This window comes from Lampris incognitus, chromosome 2, assembly GCF_029633865.1.
Source record: "Lampris incognitus isolate fLamInc1 chromosome 2, fLamInc1.hap2, whole genome shotgun sequence".
Lineage (NCBI taxonomy): Eukaryota > Metazoa > Chordata > Actinopteri > Lampriformes > Lampridae > Lampris > Lampris incognitus.
In genome coordinates, this window is record NC_079212.1 from 14,103,926 (window position 1) to 14,117,517 (window position 13,592).

Consider the following 13,592-nt stretch of genomic DNA (forward strand, 5'->3'; position numbering starts at 1 on the left):
CCGGCAGTCATCCTGGCGTTCGCTCGCGTGGACAGTGAGACAAATTTGGATATGTTGGAAACGACATTTAATTTAATTTAATGAACTCAAGTGCACGAAACGACATGGCAAATAAATGTTGCTGATTCCTGACTCCCTGAATTTGCAACAGTGAATTGAATTTGCAAAAGTGAGCCGCGCGGGAAAATACTGACCCAGAAGGCTGAGCTTCTCTAAATCCTTTTGGTCTACAAACACCATCTAAGTGTATTACATCCATCCATGCAGTAAACAATGTCTGCCAAGACCGTGACTAATGGTTTGCTTTCAGCGCATCCCTTCTAATCACCCTGTGAACGTCCACATGCATGTTCTGAAAGCTTTCTTAAAGCGAGCGGAGGGACGCTCTGCTTCTGCTGCCTCCGATCTCCACTTTGTTGTGTGCGGCGTCCGTCAATTAACGTCCACACGGCTCAATCTCGCAGCGTATTTCCACTCTTAAGTGAGCGGCATTCTCCGTCATTTAGCTACTTACGCGGCTCCCGGTGGCTTCTGAGGCCTGAGAGGACGCACCCGTGTTTGTTGTTTTCCCTGCACTCCGGACGACCCAGGCGGAAAAAGGGGGCCGACTCCGGCCACGCTGGTCATTTTATCGCTTCCCCTTGTTTCCTGCTTGTTGCATTAGCTTCCCCGCTGGGCTTTCTTTTGGCACATTAAAACAGATTTGGGTTAATAATTGATGCCACGATTTATGGACTCCAGTGCCTGAGGTTCAACTGTAAGCCTCCACTTAAAAGGGAACCATTATTGTCATTGCCGCCTTTGCCCGCCGAGTGCCCTGATTTATAACCTCACTTTGATGGCTTTTAGGTTATCATTATTTAAGATTTTTCCGAAGAAAGGAGCTGGAAATCAAATTATTTACCCAGGACCCGTTTTTGATGTAATTACGCTTGAGGGGCAGGATGCTTAGTCAAGCCCAAGGTTAGGGAAATGGGGAAAAAAAGACATTGATATATGTACTGCCAGCAGGGAGTCCGCAGTTCATTTGCGCGGCGCGGCGCGGCGCTCCTGACCCTTCTCCCGGCGGTAAGTAATGGCTGAACTCAACATGTGATTGCCATTGTAGTATGCACAAAAGGAGGCGAGGCATTCGTCAGTAGTACTGCGTTGCTCGTAGGAGTGTGTGACGCGCACCTCTGCACCGGCCTTGGCAATAATCAAAAATCTGGGAATGGGTGCGTCATTCACAGCCCTGACTCATAACGTTGGTCGCTCCTCTTTCCCCGCCTCTGCGCAGGTGTAGCGGGAGTCGGGTGTTGCGTCGGTTGTGTGTCCCTTTTAAATGAGCGATTTTTCCCGCCCATTTGATTTACCTCCGGAGTATCTCGTCCTCCATTTTGAGCCCTTTATTCATCTCGTCTCTTGCAAGCCGAGACAGCTCAAATGGTCTTCAGACAAGTGGATAAAGTAATGAAGGGAAAATAATCGCGCGAGTAGTATTTTATTGGTATGTTTCAAACAATGCGATTCCTGACTCTCAGCCGAGAAATTGGTGCAAAAAAGGGGGATATTCCTTCCCAATGGAACGGAATATAAAGTGGGGATAAGCATTAAGAGGGGCCCTTTGTTGCGATCCTCTGCAAAGAGCCGGCATTACGGCTATGTCTTAGAAATCCCCTTTTAATTTCCTGTTTATTTCACCCTCTGAAGCGATGGGGGGGGGGGGCTCCGAAAGGACTGAAATGTCCTTCACTCCTAGTCTCTTTCTCCCATTTCCTTTGATTTATAGATTTGATTTTCAGCTTGAAAGCAAAAAAAAAATAAAAAATGGGGGAGCGATTCTGAAAGGGAGGAGGAAAAAAAATACCCCCATGACACGGAGGAGCTTAAAACGAGCCGAAAGGTGGGGGAAAAGAGGAAGGATATAAAACACCCATTGCAAGCTCGTCGGATGAAATATGGGGGATTGTCTGAAACCCTGTAACAAAACGTGATGTGTAGGAAATGAAATGGGCTTTATTCAATCCCCAAGCAGCCGTAAGAGGGCCTGTTCTGCTCCCAGCACCGCGCCGTGTAGACGGGGCTCGATCTCGCTCCCACCACCGCCAGGCTCCCCTTACGTCTCCAGTACACGATCACGCCTTCCTTCTAACTCTGTAAACACAATGTGCTCCCTGTTTCCATCTCTTATTCATCCTCCTCCTCCTACTGTTTCAGGGGGGTTGAGGCCTGACCTTGAGCCTCGGCTCCTCATAATGAGACATGCACTTTGAGGATGAGCACCCTGACCTCGCCCTGACTCCCCTCATCTCCATAACCCACCTCAAGCATGATGTGCATATTCTAATCCAATCCCTCCTTCTTTTTTTATGGTTGCCATTAATGTGTACGTTTCCCTCGCCTTCTCGTTCCTTCTTTTTATTCTGGGTGAGAGACATCAGCTGGAATGGCTCAAATAGTCATCTGGTGTGAGGGCAGTGGAACCGTCCTGGGGAATAGCCAGTTTTTTAGAGACACACACACACACACACACACACACACACACACACACACACACACACACACACACACACACACACACACACACACACACAGAGTTCCAGACACAGTGTCCCTGTGGGACCTGTGGGCAGAGGGAGACCGGAGGGAGACCAGGGGGAGGCTGAGCGGTGCGAGGGGGACGGTAGGGGTGGGGGTGGGGGTGGGGGGTCCACTGGACCATTGAGCTCATTGCACAGGCAAACCCAAGGGAGTGCTCTCACGTCAGACCCCGGCGCAGTCCTCAGGCTTGTGCTCTGCTAAAATGGAGGACTATTTAACTTGACTCTTTTTTAATTGCGCAAAGCCCGAAGCCAGAAAAGGTGATCTGCAGTGTGCAGGGCGGCCCCCCCTAAGTGTCGATTCAAGTGGATGCCGTTCACACATAAAGGCGGTGATTTACTGCTCCACCTTATGAGATAGCTCCATGCAGTAATTTGTAACGGAGTTAATTTCCACATAACGAGTGAGAGAGATGAATTCGTGTGCGTGATAAATTGTGCATTAGCAAGAAATCAGTCTTAGCAAAGTCCTTGTTCTAGTGGGTTTTTTGTGCGAGTGTGTGTGTGCGCGCGCATGTTTGTGCGTGCGTGTGCATTCATGTATCGTGTAAGTGTGTGCGTGAATGTGATTTTAAAACTCTGGGAGAGACCGCAGGGGCGCTTATCCGAAACAAATAGGTTTGCCCTCAGCTGTAGTCCTCGCTACCAGCTCCATATGGTAATGAGCTGTGTAAGATGAAGAAAATATGTTCTTTGCAACACGGACGCCATTGCAGATAATTTATACAGCAGCAGCAGTGAATCACTTGGGCAATTTTATTGACAAAATTTTTTTTCTTCTTCTGCGTTTTGCAACGTCTACCTGAATGTCAAGAGGAACAAGCACATTTCACAACTCGAGTGTAAATGCGAGCCGGTGTAGGGGTGGTGGTAGTGGTGGGGGGGGGGAGAGACAACCCTTCAGTGTGTCTTTAAACAAATGTAAATGATGCGCAGCATCTGTGGTGGTATGCAACCAGTGACCAGAAAATAATTTGGAATGAATACTAACAGGAATGCTTTGCCAGCCACGATGAGCTCCCGCAGAGCTCCGTCGTGGAGGGTGGTGGAGTTGTGGTGGTGGTGGTGGTGGTGGTTCTGGGAGGGTTGAGGGGGGAGGGGGAAGGGGGGGGGTGTTATTGTGCATTACTAATGTCCATCTGCTGCATTTGCAGTATGTCATTGTTAGCTCTTCATTGAGCGGGGTTTTACTCGCTCTAATTCTGTGTGAATAAACACCGCCATGTTTTGGGACAGGGGCGCACTGGCCTCGCGCGCGTCTCTTCTTGAGTTTCTCGCAGTGACGTCATGCGATCGCCGCAAGCGGGCTGTAAATTCCCAAGTTATACCGTCGTTTGGTTCTTATTTATGTTTTGTTGTTTATTAGCGTGAGGTAACATGGCGATTCTGCACGTAGGCCACACCTCCGCAGTACACACACACACATCACTGCAGTTGAAAACAAGCAAAAAAACGAAATAAGAATGGCTAAGTGAAAGGTAAGAGAAAGGTCAGGTTAAGTTCGTGATGGAGTTGGCAATGCAGCTCGCCGATCTATACTCCTAACTGCAGGATGTTTATCATCAGGACAAAATCATTCCGGAGCGCAGTGAACAAGGGCTGCAATCATAGATTTCCTGTGCAAAGATCGACGGGGAAAAGGGGGGTAATTTAGCATACACGTGGCACTTGTCCCGGGTTTGAAATGCCTCGACATGCGTTGCGGTGCAGGATTTTCTAGCTGTGCACTTACCTCTGGCGAGGAAGGTCCGACTCTCCTAAAGGTTGCTCCATACAGATGAATGAAGCTGATGTTCTTGCAGGTTCTTGGACGTTAAGCATCCTTCCCAAATGGAAATTCAAGCTAAAAAGGATTACTAAAGCACATTGTTTGGCTAAGTGTCCACAGCCTTTATAAACGAGGTTTGTAATTGTGTTAAAACCGTACTAATCACATCCCAAACGACGCGCAAGTTAATGGGTCTCCATTTGAGGCCACGAGGCGACAAGAACTGGAGCGTTTGAGGGGACGTGTTGAATTTCATCATCCCCGATTTGTCCGCGTGTATGTACGTATATAGGATATCAACGACTGTATTAGTGTGCGTATACATATTTATGAATGAATGTTTCACATTAACACAATTAATTGCGCACACTAACGGGAATGCGGAGTCATTCATGATGCCTGTGAGAACATTTTTGTTTTTCAATCTCACTTCTACATAACCCCCCCCCCAAAAAAACAGCCCTTATGGCGTCCGGGTAGCGTAGCAGTCTATTCCGTTGCCTACCAACGCGGGGATCGGCGGTTCGAATCCCCGTGTAACCTCGGGCTCGGTCGGGCGTCCTATCCATTCCACCCATCCATTATCCAAGCCGCTTATCCCAATTGGGGTCGCGGGATGCTGGAGCCTATCCTAGCAGTCACTGGGCGGCAGGCGGGGAGACACCCTGGACAGGCCGCCAGGCCATCACAGGGCTCACACACACACACCTATAGGGCAATTCAGCATGGCCGATTCACGATCAGTCGGGTCGGACGTCCCTACAGACACAATTGGCCGCGGCTGCGGGTGGGAAGCTGGAAGCCGCTGCGCTCGGGGCGCCTGTTGGGGGGGGGGGGTAGCGTGATCCTCCCACGTGCTACGTCCCCCTGGCGAAACTCCTCACTGTCAGGTGAAAAGAAGCGGCTGGCGACCCCACATGTATCGGAGGAGGCATGTGGTAGTCTGCAGCCCTCTCCGGATCGGCGGACGGGCCGGAGCAACGACCGGAACAGCTCGGAAGAGAGGGGTACTTGGCCAAGTACAATTGGGGAGAAAAAGAGAGGGAAAAAAAAGAAACAACAGCTCATTATGAAGTAATTCAAAGGAAGACTGGGAGCTGTTTTGAAGGTACCCGTAATCAGTCCAATGCAAAAAGCCCAGTCACCTGCTAATAGGCCCTCTGGCAAAATCCCACAAGCGCGTGGGCGGGAGGTCAGCACCTCCGGGTCCGCCGCCGCCGCTAATTGAAACACCGCCGCTCATCAGAACCAGACGAGGTCCTCATCAAGAGCAGGTGCACGCCAACAAGCAGGAAACCAGAAAAGGCTGCGGCTTTGCTTCTCTCTGGTGGCCTTCATTTCTCACCTTTTCCCCCGCTCTTCTCTTTCTTGCCTAACGAACCGGGCCTTCCTTCCACAACCGTGTCGAGGCTTCGTCATTATACACGCGGTGCGACCCGGAGACCCGGAGCGGCCACCAAGCCGGGGCCGAGGAGACGGGGCTCTAGTTACCAAGCTACGGCCCTCACCTCATTTCAGTGGTCACTAGCAGCACATTATCTGTCTAGCCGTCACATTTCCAGACTGTGATTGGGCCCCGAGCACAACAGCAGCTGACACAGGCGTAATGAGATGGGAGCCGGTATGACAGATGGATCACGGGGATAACTGGGAGTGTGTGGAGTCTATCATCCGGGCTGCCGTGCACCTGCCTTGGCCCTGGTAGAAACAGCGGTGGAGCTAAAGAGAAGGTGTCTTCGCACAATGGTGGCTAGAAACGTAGCGACACTTCACCCCCCCCCCTTCCCCCCCCCCATGGCCAGAGACTCTGCCTGCAGTGATAAGGGAAAGAGTGAATAGCCAGGTTTTATTCCTCTAAAACAGATGGTGCTAAATGAGACCGGGAGCCCAGCAGCTCGCTGACCTTCGTGTTGCTAATCTAACGTTGCCCCTACATTGATCCAACATTAACACCTCACCTTGCTCAGAGTATGTGCGGCTCCGCGCAGGCTGGTGCCCCTGCGAGCTTCCCAACAGATCACCTCGACATGCAATTACCCTCCTCCCCCCCTCCATCCTCCCCCTGTGCTCCGCCGTTACTTCTTCCCCATCGAAACCCCAACCCTCTCATTTCAGTCTGAGGTTGGAATAAAAGGGTGTCCGGGTTAATTCATTTGACAGACGGGCCCTATTGTTCCCGCCGTCGGCCCGGCGCAGACTTTATGGCCTCTCGTCCTGCGGGTTGACTTTTCATTGTTCTTCGACTCCCCCCCCCCCTCCTTCTTTAGAGGTGCACCGCATGCCGGCGCTGTAATGGCTGTGTAGTGCATATGCTCTGCAAGCAGACCTGCTGCTGAAGGCCTTCAGCAAATGCGTTTGTCCCACTCAGGGAGCTGTAACTTATAGGGTAGGGTGCAAAAAAGGCATGTCTGTCTGTCTGTCTGTCTGTCTGTCTGTCTGTCTGTCTGTCTGTCTGTCTGTCTGTCTGTCTGTTTGTTTGTTTGCTTGTTTGTTTGGCCAGGAATTTAACCTGTGCCAAGATGCATTCAGCCTTCACCTGGTTGCTTCCTTGATACTTCATCCTGTAGTCAAATTGAAATGAATGGTGTGTGTGTGTGTGTGTGCATGTGTGCATGTGTGTGTGTGTGTGTGCATGTCTGTGTGTGTGTGTGTGCGTGTGCATGTGTGTGTGTGTGCAGGAGACAGAGCGAGGATCCAAACCGAGGTGTAATCTCAATCTCAATCGCACGGCGCGCCTGCAGGGAGGGCCCCTCTTCCCGGGGTTAGTCAGTGAATTAAATCATGGCGCGGGCCCCATTTCTCAAAAGTAACCTTTCTGTTGACAGTGTAAGTGGGAGTCGGGCTCCTGCTGCACCGTCCAAGCATGGGAATTAGTGTCGTGCATTGCAACACCAGTCTCTCAGGGTGTCATTTGTAGGAGCTGTTACGGATTTTCTCCTCTTTTTTTTCCCCAGGCCTGCCTGCCTGCCTGCCTGTCTCAGTGTGTTCACAGTGGTGGAGGCCATCTGCCTCACTCCTCTCACACTTCCCTCATTTCTCTCCTCAGCAGTCTGTTCCCAACAGCTCCTACACACACACACACGTTGCTCTCTGGGCTTAGATATTATTCATAAGCAGTGCGGTTTCGTGCATTAGATGAATTTTTGGCCCCAGCGTGGCCAACTCAGATATGCAGCGCTTCCACGATACAACAGCATCCAAAAGTGCATTATCCTGCTCCGAGTCCTTCGTTTGTCTGGATGATCTCCCCGCGACCAGAGTAGCTAGCGGCGATAAATACTGGGCATTGCAGGGTTTTTTTTGGCTTGAATTAATCTCCCTTCACTTTAATTAGTTAGAAATTTGTCCATCCATGCCTGTAATGTCAATAGGGCATGTTTCAATTAGAGCCACACAGCCCTTCCTAATCTTTTAATTGGACAGAATCAAAAACGGAGCGAACACGGCCACAGTATTGCTGTTCCGAGCCACGCAATAATTTCTATAATAAAGCAGCTATCAGAGGCCATTTATTTTCATAATTCAATTATCATGTCACTTGGCTGAGCCATTTTGTTTTCCTTCTTTCTTTTCTTTTAGCTCATCCGGTTAACGAGAATGTTCATTTCGGGGCCATTCTTTGGTGCCTTTAACAAGTCTTGAGCGTCCCATTTTAACCCCGGCCACACATTCATGAGCCATCACGCCTATTTCAAGACTCATAAAGACACTGAATGGAAATGGTCACCATAGCTAACAAACTAAATATCTGGACCATAAAACGCCATTTATTTATTTTTTGGATTGAGCGGAGAGTGCATTAATTTAGGAAATTACGTTTTACTTCCAGCCAAACAAGTCCCTGGCCACTTTTAATGCGTGACCATGAAATGAAACCATTGTGATCTGCTTGTTAGTAAAAACCCCATCTGTGCGGTTTAGCTGTTCCGTGATGATAGCGTGTCTTTAGGATGTTGGGAATGCTCGTCTGTGTGGGGGTGGGGGCTGGGGTGTGAGATACTTGCACATGCAGGAGAAATCGGGGATATCCTCGGGTTGCCTGGGAGACTGGTCTACATCCTTCCCAATGCCTGTTCCTTTCTCTGTGGACCCCCCCCCTCCCCGCTATCTCACCCTCGTTCACCAGCCTGTTCTTGTAATGTGCATCAGTGCTGAATAGAAACTGTGTTTTAAGTAGGACAGGGATGGGTGAGTTCCTTGATTTGTCTGTGTTCATCATCTTAGGTTTGAGCGATGTCTGCCATTAGAGCTTCAGAGATGATGTGGAGAGATAATGGCTCATTGGCTTTGGGTTGCTGTGTGTATACGTATGTTTGCGCGCGCAGTTGGAGTGGAAAGTCAAAAACTGTGCGCGCGCGTGCGCGCGCATGAATTTGTGCGTTTGTATGTCTTGATTCCAGCGGACCTGCGAAGAAGAAGAAGAAGAAACTGAACCGGACTCTGCAGAATCTACAGACGGTGCGTGCTGGGATGCGATCATCAGAATGAGGAGGAGGAGGAGGGGGGTACTAATTGCCTGGTGCGTGGTTAAACTTTATGCGTCATATGTGACTTGTTTACCTCTCCACGTTGGAATTAATTGACCTCGGAGGATATTACGCTTTAAATCCGGAGAAATCTCTTGAAGTCACCCGCGAGTCCCCCCCTCCCCCCTCCCTCTCCCGCCCCAATCCGCTGAATGACGTCTCTCCAGGAAGAGAGGGGCTGAAAACTCCGCGCGCACACCGGATTACTCGTGAGTCATTCATTTTTAGCGCGGCTGCACGGAGACCCAAGGAGAGCTGCGCTGTCATTAGTTTGACCTTTTCTCCCCCCCACCACAAATCCGCGCTCTGATAGGGCATACAACATCAAATGGACGTTTCGTTATCTTGAGATCGTGGTGATGAGACGGACGGACCCCCCGCCGGGGACCGAAAAACCACCAGCCGGCTCATCCTCCGCTGCGCGCCGATGGAGTTGCTTCAATGCAAGAAGAATGCCTCCGACTTCTGCCGGCTCCTAAAGTCTGATCATTGCGCCTACTAGACATTTTTCCTCCGTTTTTTCGGGTGAATATCATGCGCCGATCGAGTTGACTGAGAAGACACAGCTGCGAATACTCCGCGGTAGCCTCGTTCAATCCTGCCTAATTGCGCAGCGTAAAATGGACATAATTAGGCCGGCTTGCGAGCGGCGGCGGCTGTCCCCGTATTCGACCGTCTGAATCTATCGGTGTGTTTTCCCACCAATGGATTTCGCCCCTTTCTCCGAGGGAGCTGAATTACCGCCCGGGGTCTGTACTACTATACTACTACTACTACCACTACTACTAGCCAACAACCTCGGCCGCGCAACGCTGGCAGCAGCGAGGCGATGGGCGCAGTTTGTCTGAGCAGCCGTCGCGGCTTCATCCGCCAGCTTGTTGAATCTCCGGCGCGGTGACCGACAATGGGCTCGTACTGACAAACTTCTTCATTTTCTTTTTCCCCTTCGACCCGAATTCCTCGGCGGATTTCAGAGCCATTATCTGAAAAAACTTCGCGTGCGGCGAGAGAGAGAGAGCGAGAGAGAGAGAGAGAGAGAGAGAGAGAGCGAGAGAGAGCGAGAGAGAGAGAGAGAGAGAGAGAGAGAGAGAGAGAGAGAGAGAGAGAGAGAGAGAGCGAGAGAGAGAGAGAGAGAGAGAGCGAGAGAGAGAGAGAGAGAGAGCACCATGGATCGCGGCGGGTTTTGCGTGAAGCTGAACCTTTGTCTTATATGGAAAGTGTTTTGGCTGATGAGAACTGTGGCGGACGTCGCGTCGACGCAGGACACGTACGCGCCTCATTCTATCCGGATCGAGGGACACTTGACCTTAGGCGGACTTTTCCCCGTGCACGCCAGAGGGGCCGATGGCGCGCCGTGCGGCGACATCAAAAAGGAGAACGGCATCCATCGGCTGGAGGCCATGATGTACGCTCTGGACCAAATCAACCAGGACGACCAACTCTTACCCAACATCACTTTAGGCGCCCGGGTGCTGGACACTTGTTCGAGGGACACGTACGCGCTGGAGCAGTCGTTAACTTTCGTCCAGGCCCTCATCACCAAGGACACCTCAGACGTGAGGTGCACGAACGGGGAGCCGCCGGTATTCGTCAAACCAGAGAAAGTGGTGGGAGTCATCGGAGCCTCGGCGAGTTCGGTGTCAATCATGGTGGCCAACATTTTGCGCCTCTTCCAGGTACGTTTGGCGTCCAGGTAGGCCAATCAGTAAAGCATCCCGGGAGAGGTTTGAATCTAGTCACTGTCTGTGCGCCGGATGTTCAGTTCCAAACTGAAAACTAACATCCGGTGGACGGATTGAAACCTGTCCTGGGCACCTCTGTCAGGTAAGTCTCGAGTCTGGCCTATAATAGAAGGCAAAATCGATGAATATGTTTGTAGTCTGGGTCATTGCTTGCAGGCACGGATGGATTTTTTTTTGTCAGATAATGCTCGTTTTAGATAAGGGGGGGGGGGCGGAAGTGCTGAGGCTTCTCATTTCTGAAGCGCCCACCCCGTTCCTCCCGCTGACTGACAGCTGAGTGGGCTGTTGCACCTCCTCCGGTGGTGGTGGTGCTGAAAGAACAGCTCCCCCTCCTCTGCGAGTCTGACGCTCAAGGCTTGGATTTCTAAATTGTGGTTGACGGTGCGTTGACAGGCTGACATAAACACACCCATGCGCAGCAAAACCTCTTTGTTGGACTAGCCTACCTGTCTCGTGCACATGATCGTACGAGCCTCTTTTATTCCCCCCCCCCTCTTCTTCTTCTCTTCTCTTTCTTGTGTTTCTCGTCTTGCATCACTGCAGCCGCTTTTATGAATTCCCGCGAATCTGACGTGTCGGCGCTGTTGTAGCCGACTCTTATCTGCAGGGGATCTCCTTCAGAATGAGGTTATAAGCAAACTCATTGCCGCTCTAATTAGTTTAGGCGCTTGTAAGTTAATGAAGGGAATTTGCAGCGCTAATCTCCAAATGAGCTGGTCGTTTTGTTTTGTTTTGTTTTTTTAAAGTGGGGTTTAGATGAACGTCAGTGGAGAGTCGGCGGTCCAAGCGCCGTGTGAAGCTGCTGCCGTTGCTGCTGCAGCTGCTGCAGCAGCAGCAGCGGAGGAGGAGGAGGAGGAGGAGGAGGAGCAGGCACCCAGCAGAGTTTCAATACATCAAATTAATTATTGAAAACGCATCTTCGCAGCGTGCTGTGCCCGGATCTATATAACGCTCTTCGTTCGAGGACAGCGCCGTCAAAAGTTCTCCCCTCACCCCAAAATGGACCCAGTCCTCCATCAGAGCTACCCACTCCTTGTATATTCCCCTTTTGCAGGCCTACCTTAAGCCATAGATGGTGTCCGAGCACGACTGTGATTGTGATTCATGGCGCTACCCAGCTCAGTTGGAATAAGAGCCCCCTATGCCCTATTGCGCCCTAACACTAATTTTGCTTGACGTGACATGCGCTCTCGGCTATGATATGGTTACTGTTTGGTGCTGCAAGACCCCTGCGGCTTGACTCACCAATATATCCGCTAATCGGCGTCTCTTGGAAGGCGCTGCGGACGGAAGCGTCTGCTAAACGGGGAGATGTAGAAGCCGAGCCACTCGTCAAAGCAACAGCGTCGTCTGATGATTTGTGGTCCCAGATTGTAACTCGGTGAGTTGCATTTGTGTGTGTGTGTGTGTGTGTGTGTTTTTTTTTTAAGATCAATTAGGCAAGCCAAGGCCCTGGCCTTAAGTAGCTGTTTAACTCAAGACTAAGGCCATCAAAGCAATTAGTATGCTCTTATCCCCCCCGCTTTTCAGCCCTTCTCACCACAAACGCACACAGTTAAACCCGCCTTTTCTTACGAGAGATCCAACGTTTACACAAACCACTTCAGTCCTCCCCCCCTGGGCTTTGTGGTTCCACTGGCTGGACAGATAGCCTCATGGTCCCTGCCGCAACCACGAGCATGGCTCTGGTCACCATTCACTCCTTGAATGCAAGTTTAAGTGGGTTTACTGAGCGCCCTGCGAAACCTTGCAGTCGATGCTCTCAGGTTCAGGAAAGCCATCTGACACTTAAGAGGGGAGGAGTGGCTCCCCCAACTCCCTCTCGTCTCTTCTCCCCCTCTTGTGCTGCAGGTGGTGGTGGTGCCTCGGCATGTCGGTAGGTGTCAAGCTTGCGGGGGGGGGGGGTGTGTGTGTAAATGTCGTCGATGCGTGCTGTGGCGCAGGAGCACCGGTGTCGCAATCAGGCTCGAGGAATCAGCGGATTGACAGCGCTTGTCCCACAGCTGTCTCCTACATTTACACAGCCAGTCACTCTGCATCTATGCTAATTTCCCCCTCTACGATGACGCCAGCCAACCACGATGGGCGGCGCTGCTCCCCCCCCCCCGCCCCCGCAGACAGACCGTCGCACCTGAGACCGAACAGATTCCTGCCGCTCAAACTTTGCCAGCGTCTCCACGACGCGGATGCTGCTCAGAAAACCAACTACACCCCCCTATACTTCACCGATAGGGATGATGGCGGGCCTCGCAGATGATGCCTTAGATAGGGAGCTTAGTGACAATCGATAAATACCAGAGCTGACAGCTCCCGGGCCGTTCATCCTCATCAGCCGCACGGCGCCTGATCTGTATGTGGTCGCAGTTGCTGCTTTCTCGCATTGTTGTTCAACTCTCATTCATCAAAGCGGCAAAAAAACAATAATTTTGTCAAACGCTGTGCAAGAACACCTGTTCAGAAATGACAGCGATTCTTTCTTTCTTTATTCGGTCTCAATCGAGAGCGAGAGGCTGTGTGATGGGCAGCTTCGCTGGTTAGAGAGCCATCCCGTGACCTTAACAAGTTGATTCGGCGAGAAACACGTGGAAGCCTCCATGTGGACAAAGACAGCAACCTTCACCCGAGCCCTTGTGACTGCCCATATCATCAGGTCATCCACCACCCGCCCTCTCCCCTCCGGCCCCACCCCACCCCCCTCCCACCTCACCCCCCCAGTGATAAATGAAGCATCAGGGAAGCCTAATAGCGATTGTAGATTTTATTGCCAAACACTAAATATCGTGGCTGTCTATTCAGAGTGTGAGTGGCTGCTCAGCTGTTAATGCTGGGAAATTGACATGAGGGATGGATTTTTCTGAGGACCCAGGAGTGTTGATCAATACTGTTGCCATGGTGAGGCCGATTTGCTCCTAAGATGTTTTTATTTCACCACCTTTCACGCTGGGTTGGAAATGAAAAGCAACAATGCCACAGG

General features: G+C 51.1%; 1 protein-coding gene across 3 annotated transcripts in view; it reads left to right on the plus strand.

The window, feature by feature from the left end:
• The first annotated feature begins 10,093 nt into the window (after nucleotides 1–10,093).
• Nucleotides 10,094–13,592, plus strand: part of LOC130134271 (metabotropic glutamate receptor 7-like) — a 68,963-nt gene continuing 65,464 nt past the window's right edge. For all 3 annotated transcript variants that reach the window (XM_056302170.1, XM_056302169.1, XM_056302171.1), the window contains exon 1: nucleotides 10,094–10,552. In XM_056302170.1, the coding sequence (XP_056158145.1) occupies nucleotides 10,106–10,552 (447 nt within the window). In that variant the 5' untranslated portion in view covers nucleotides 10,094–10,105. The remainder of the gene's footprint in view (nucleotides 10,553–13,592) is intronic.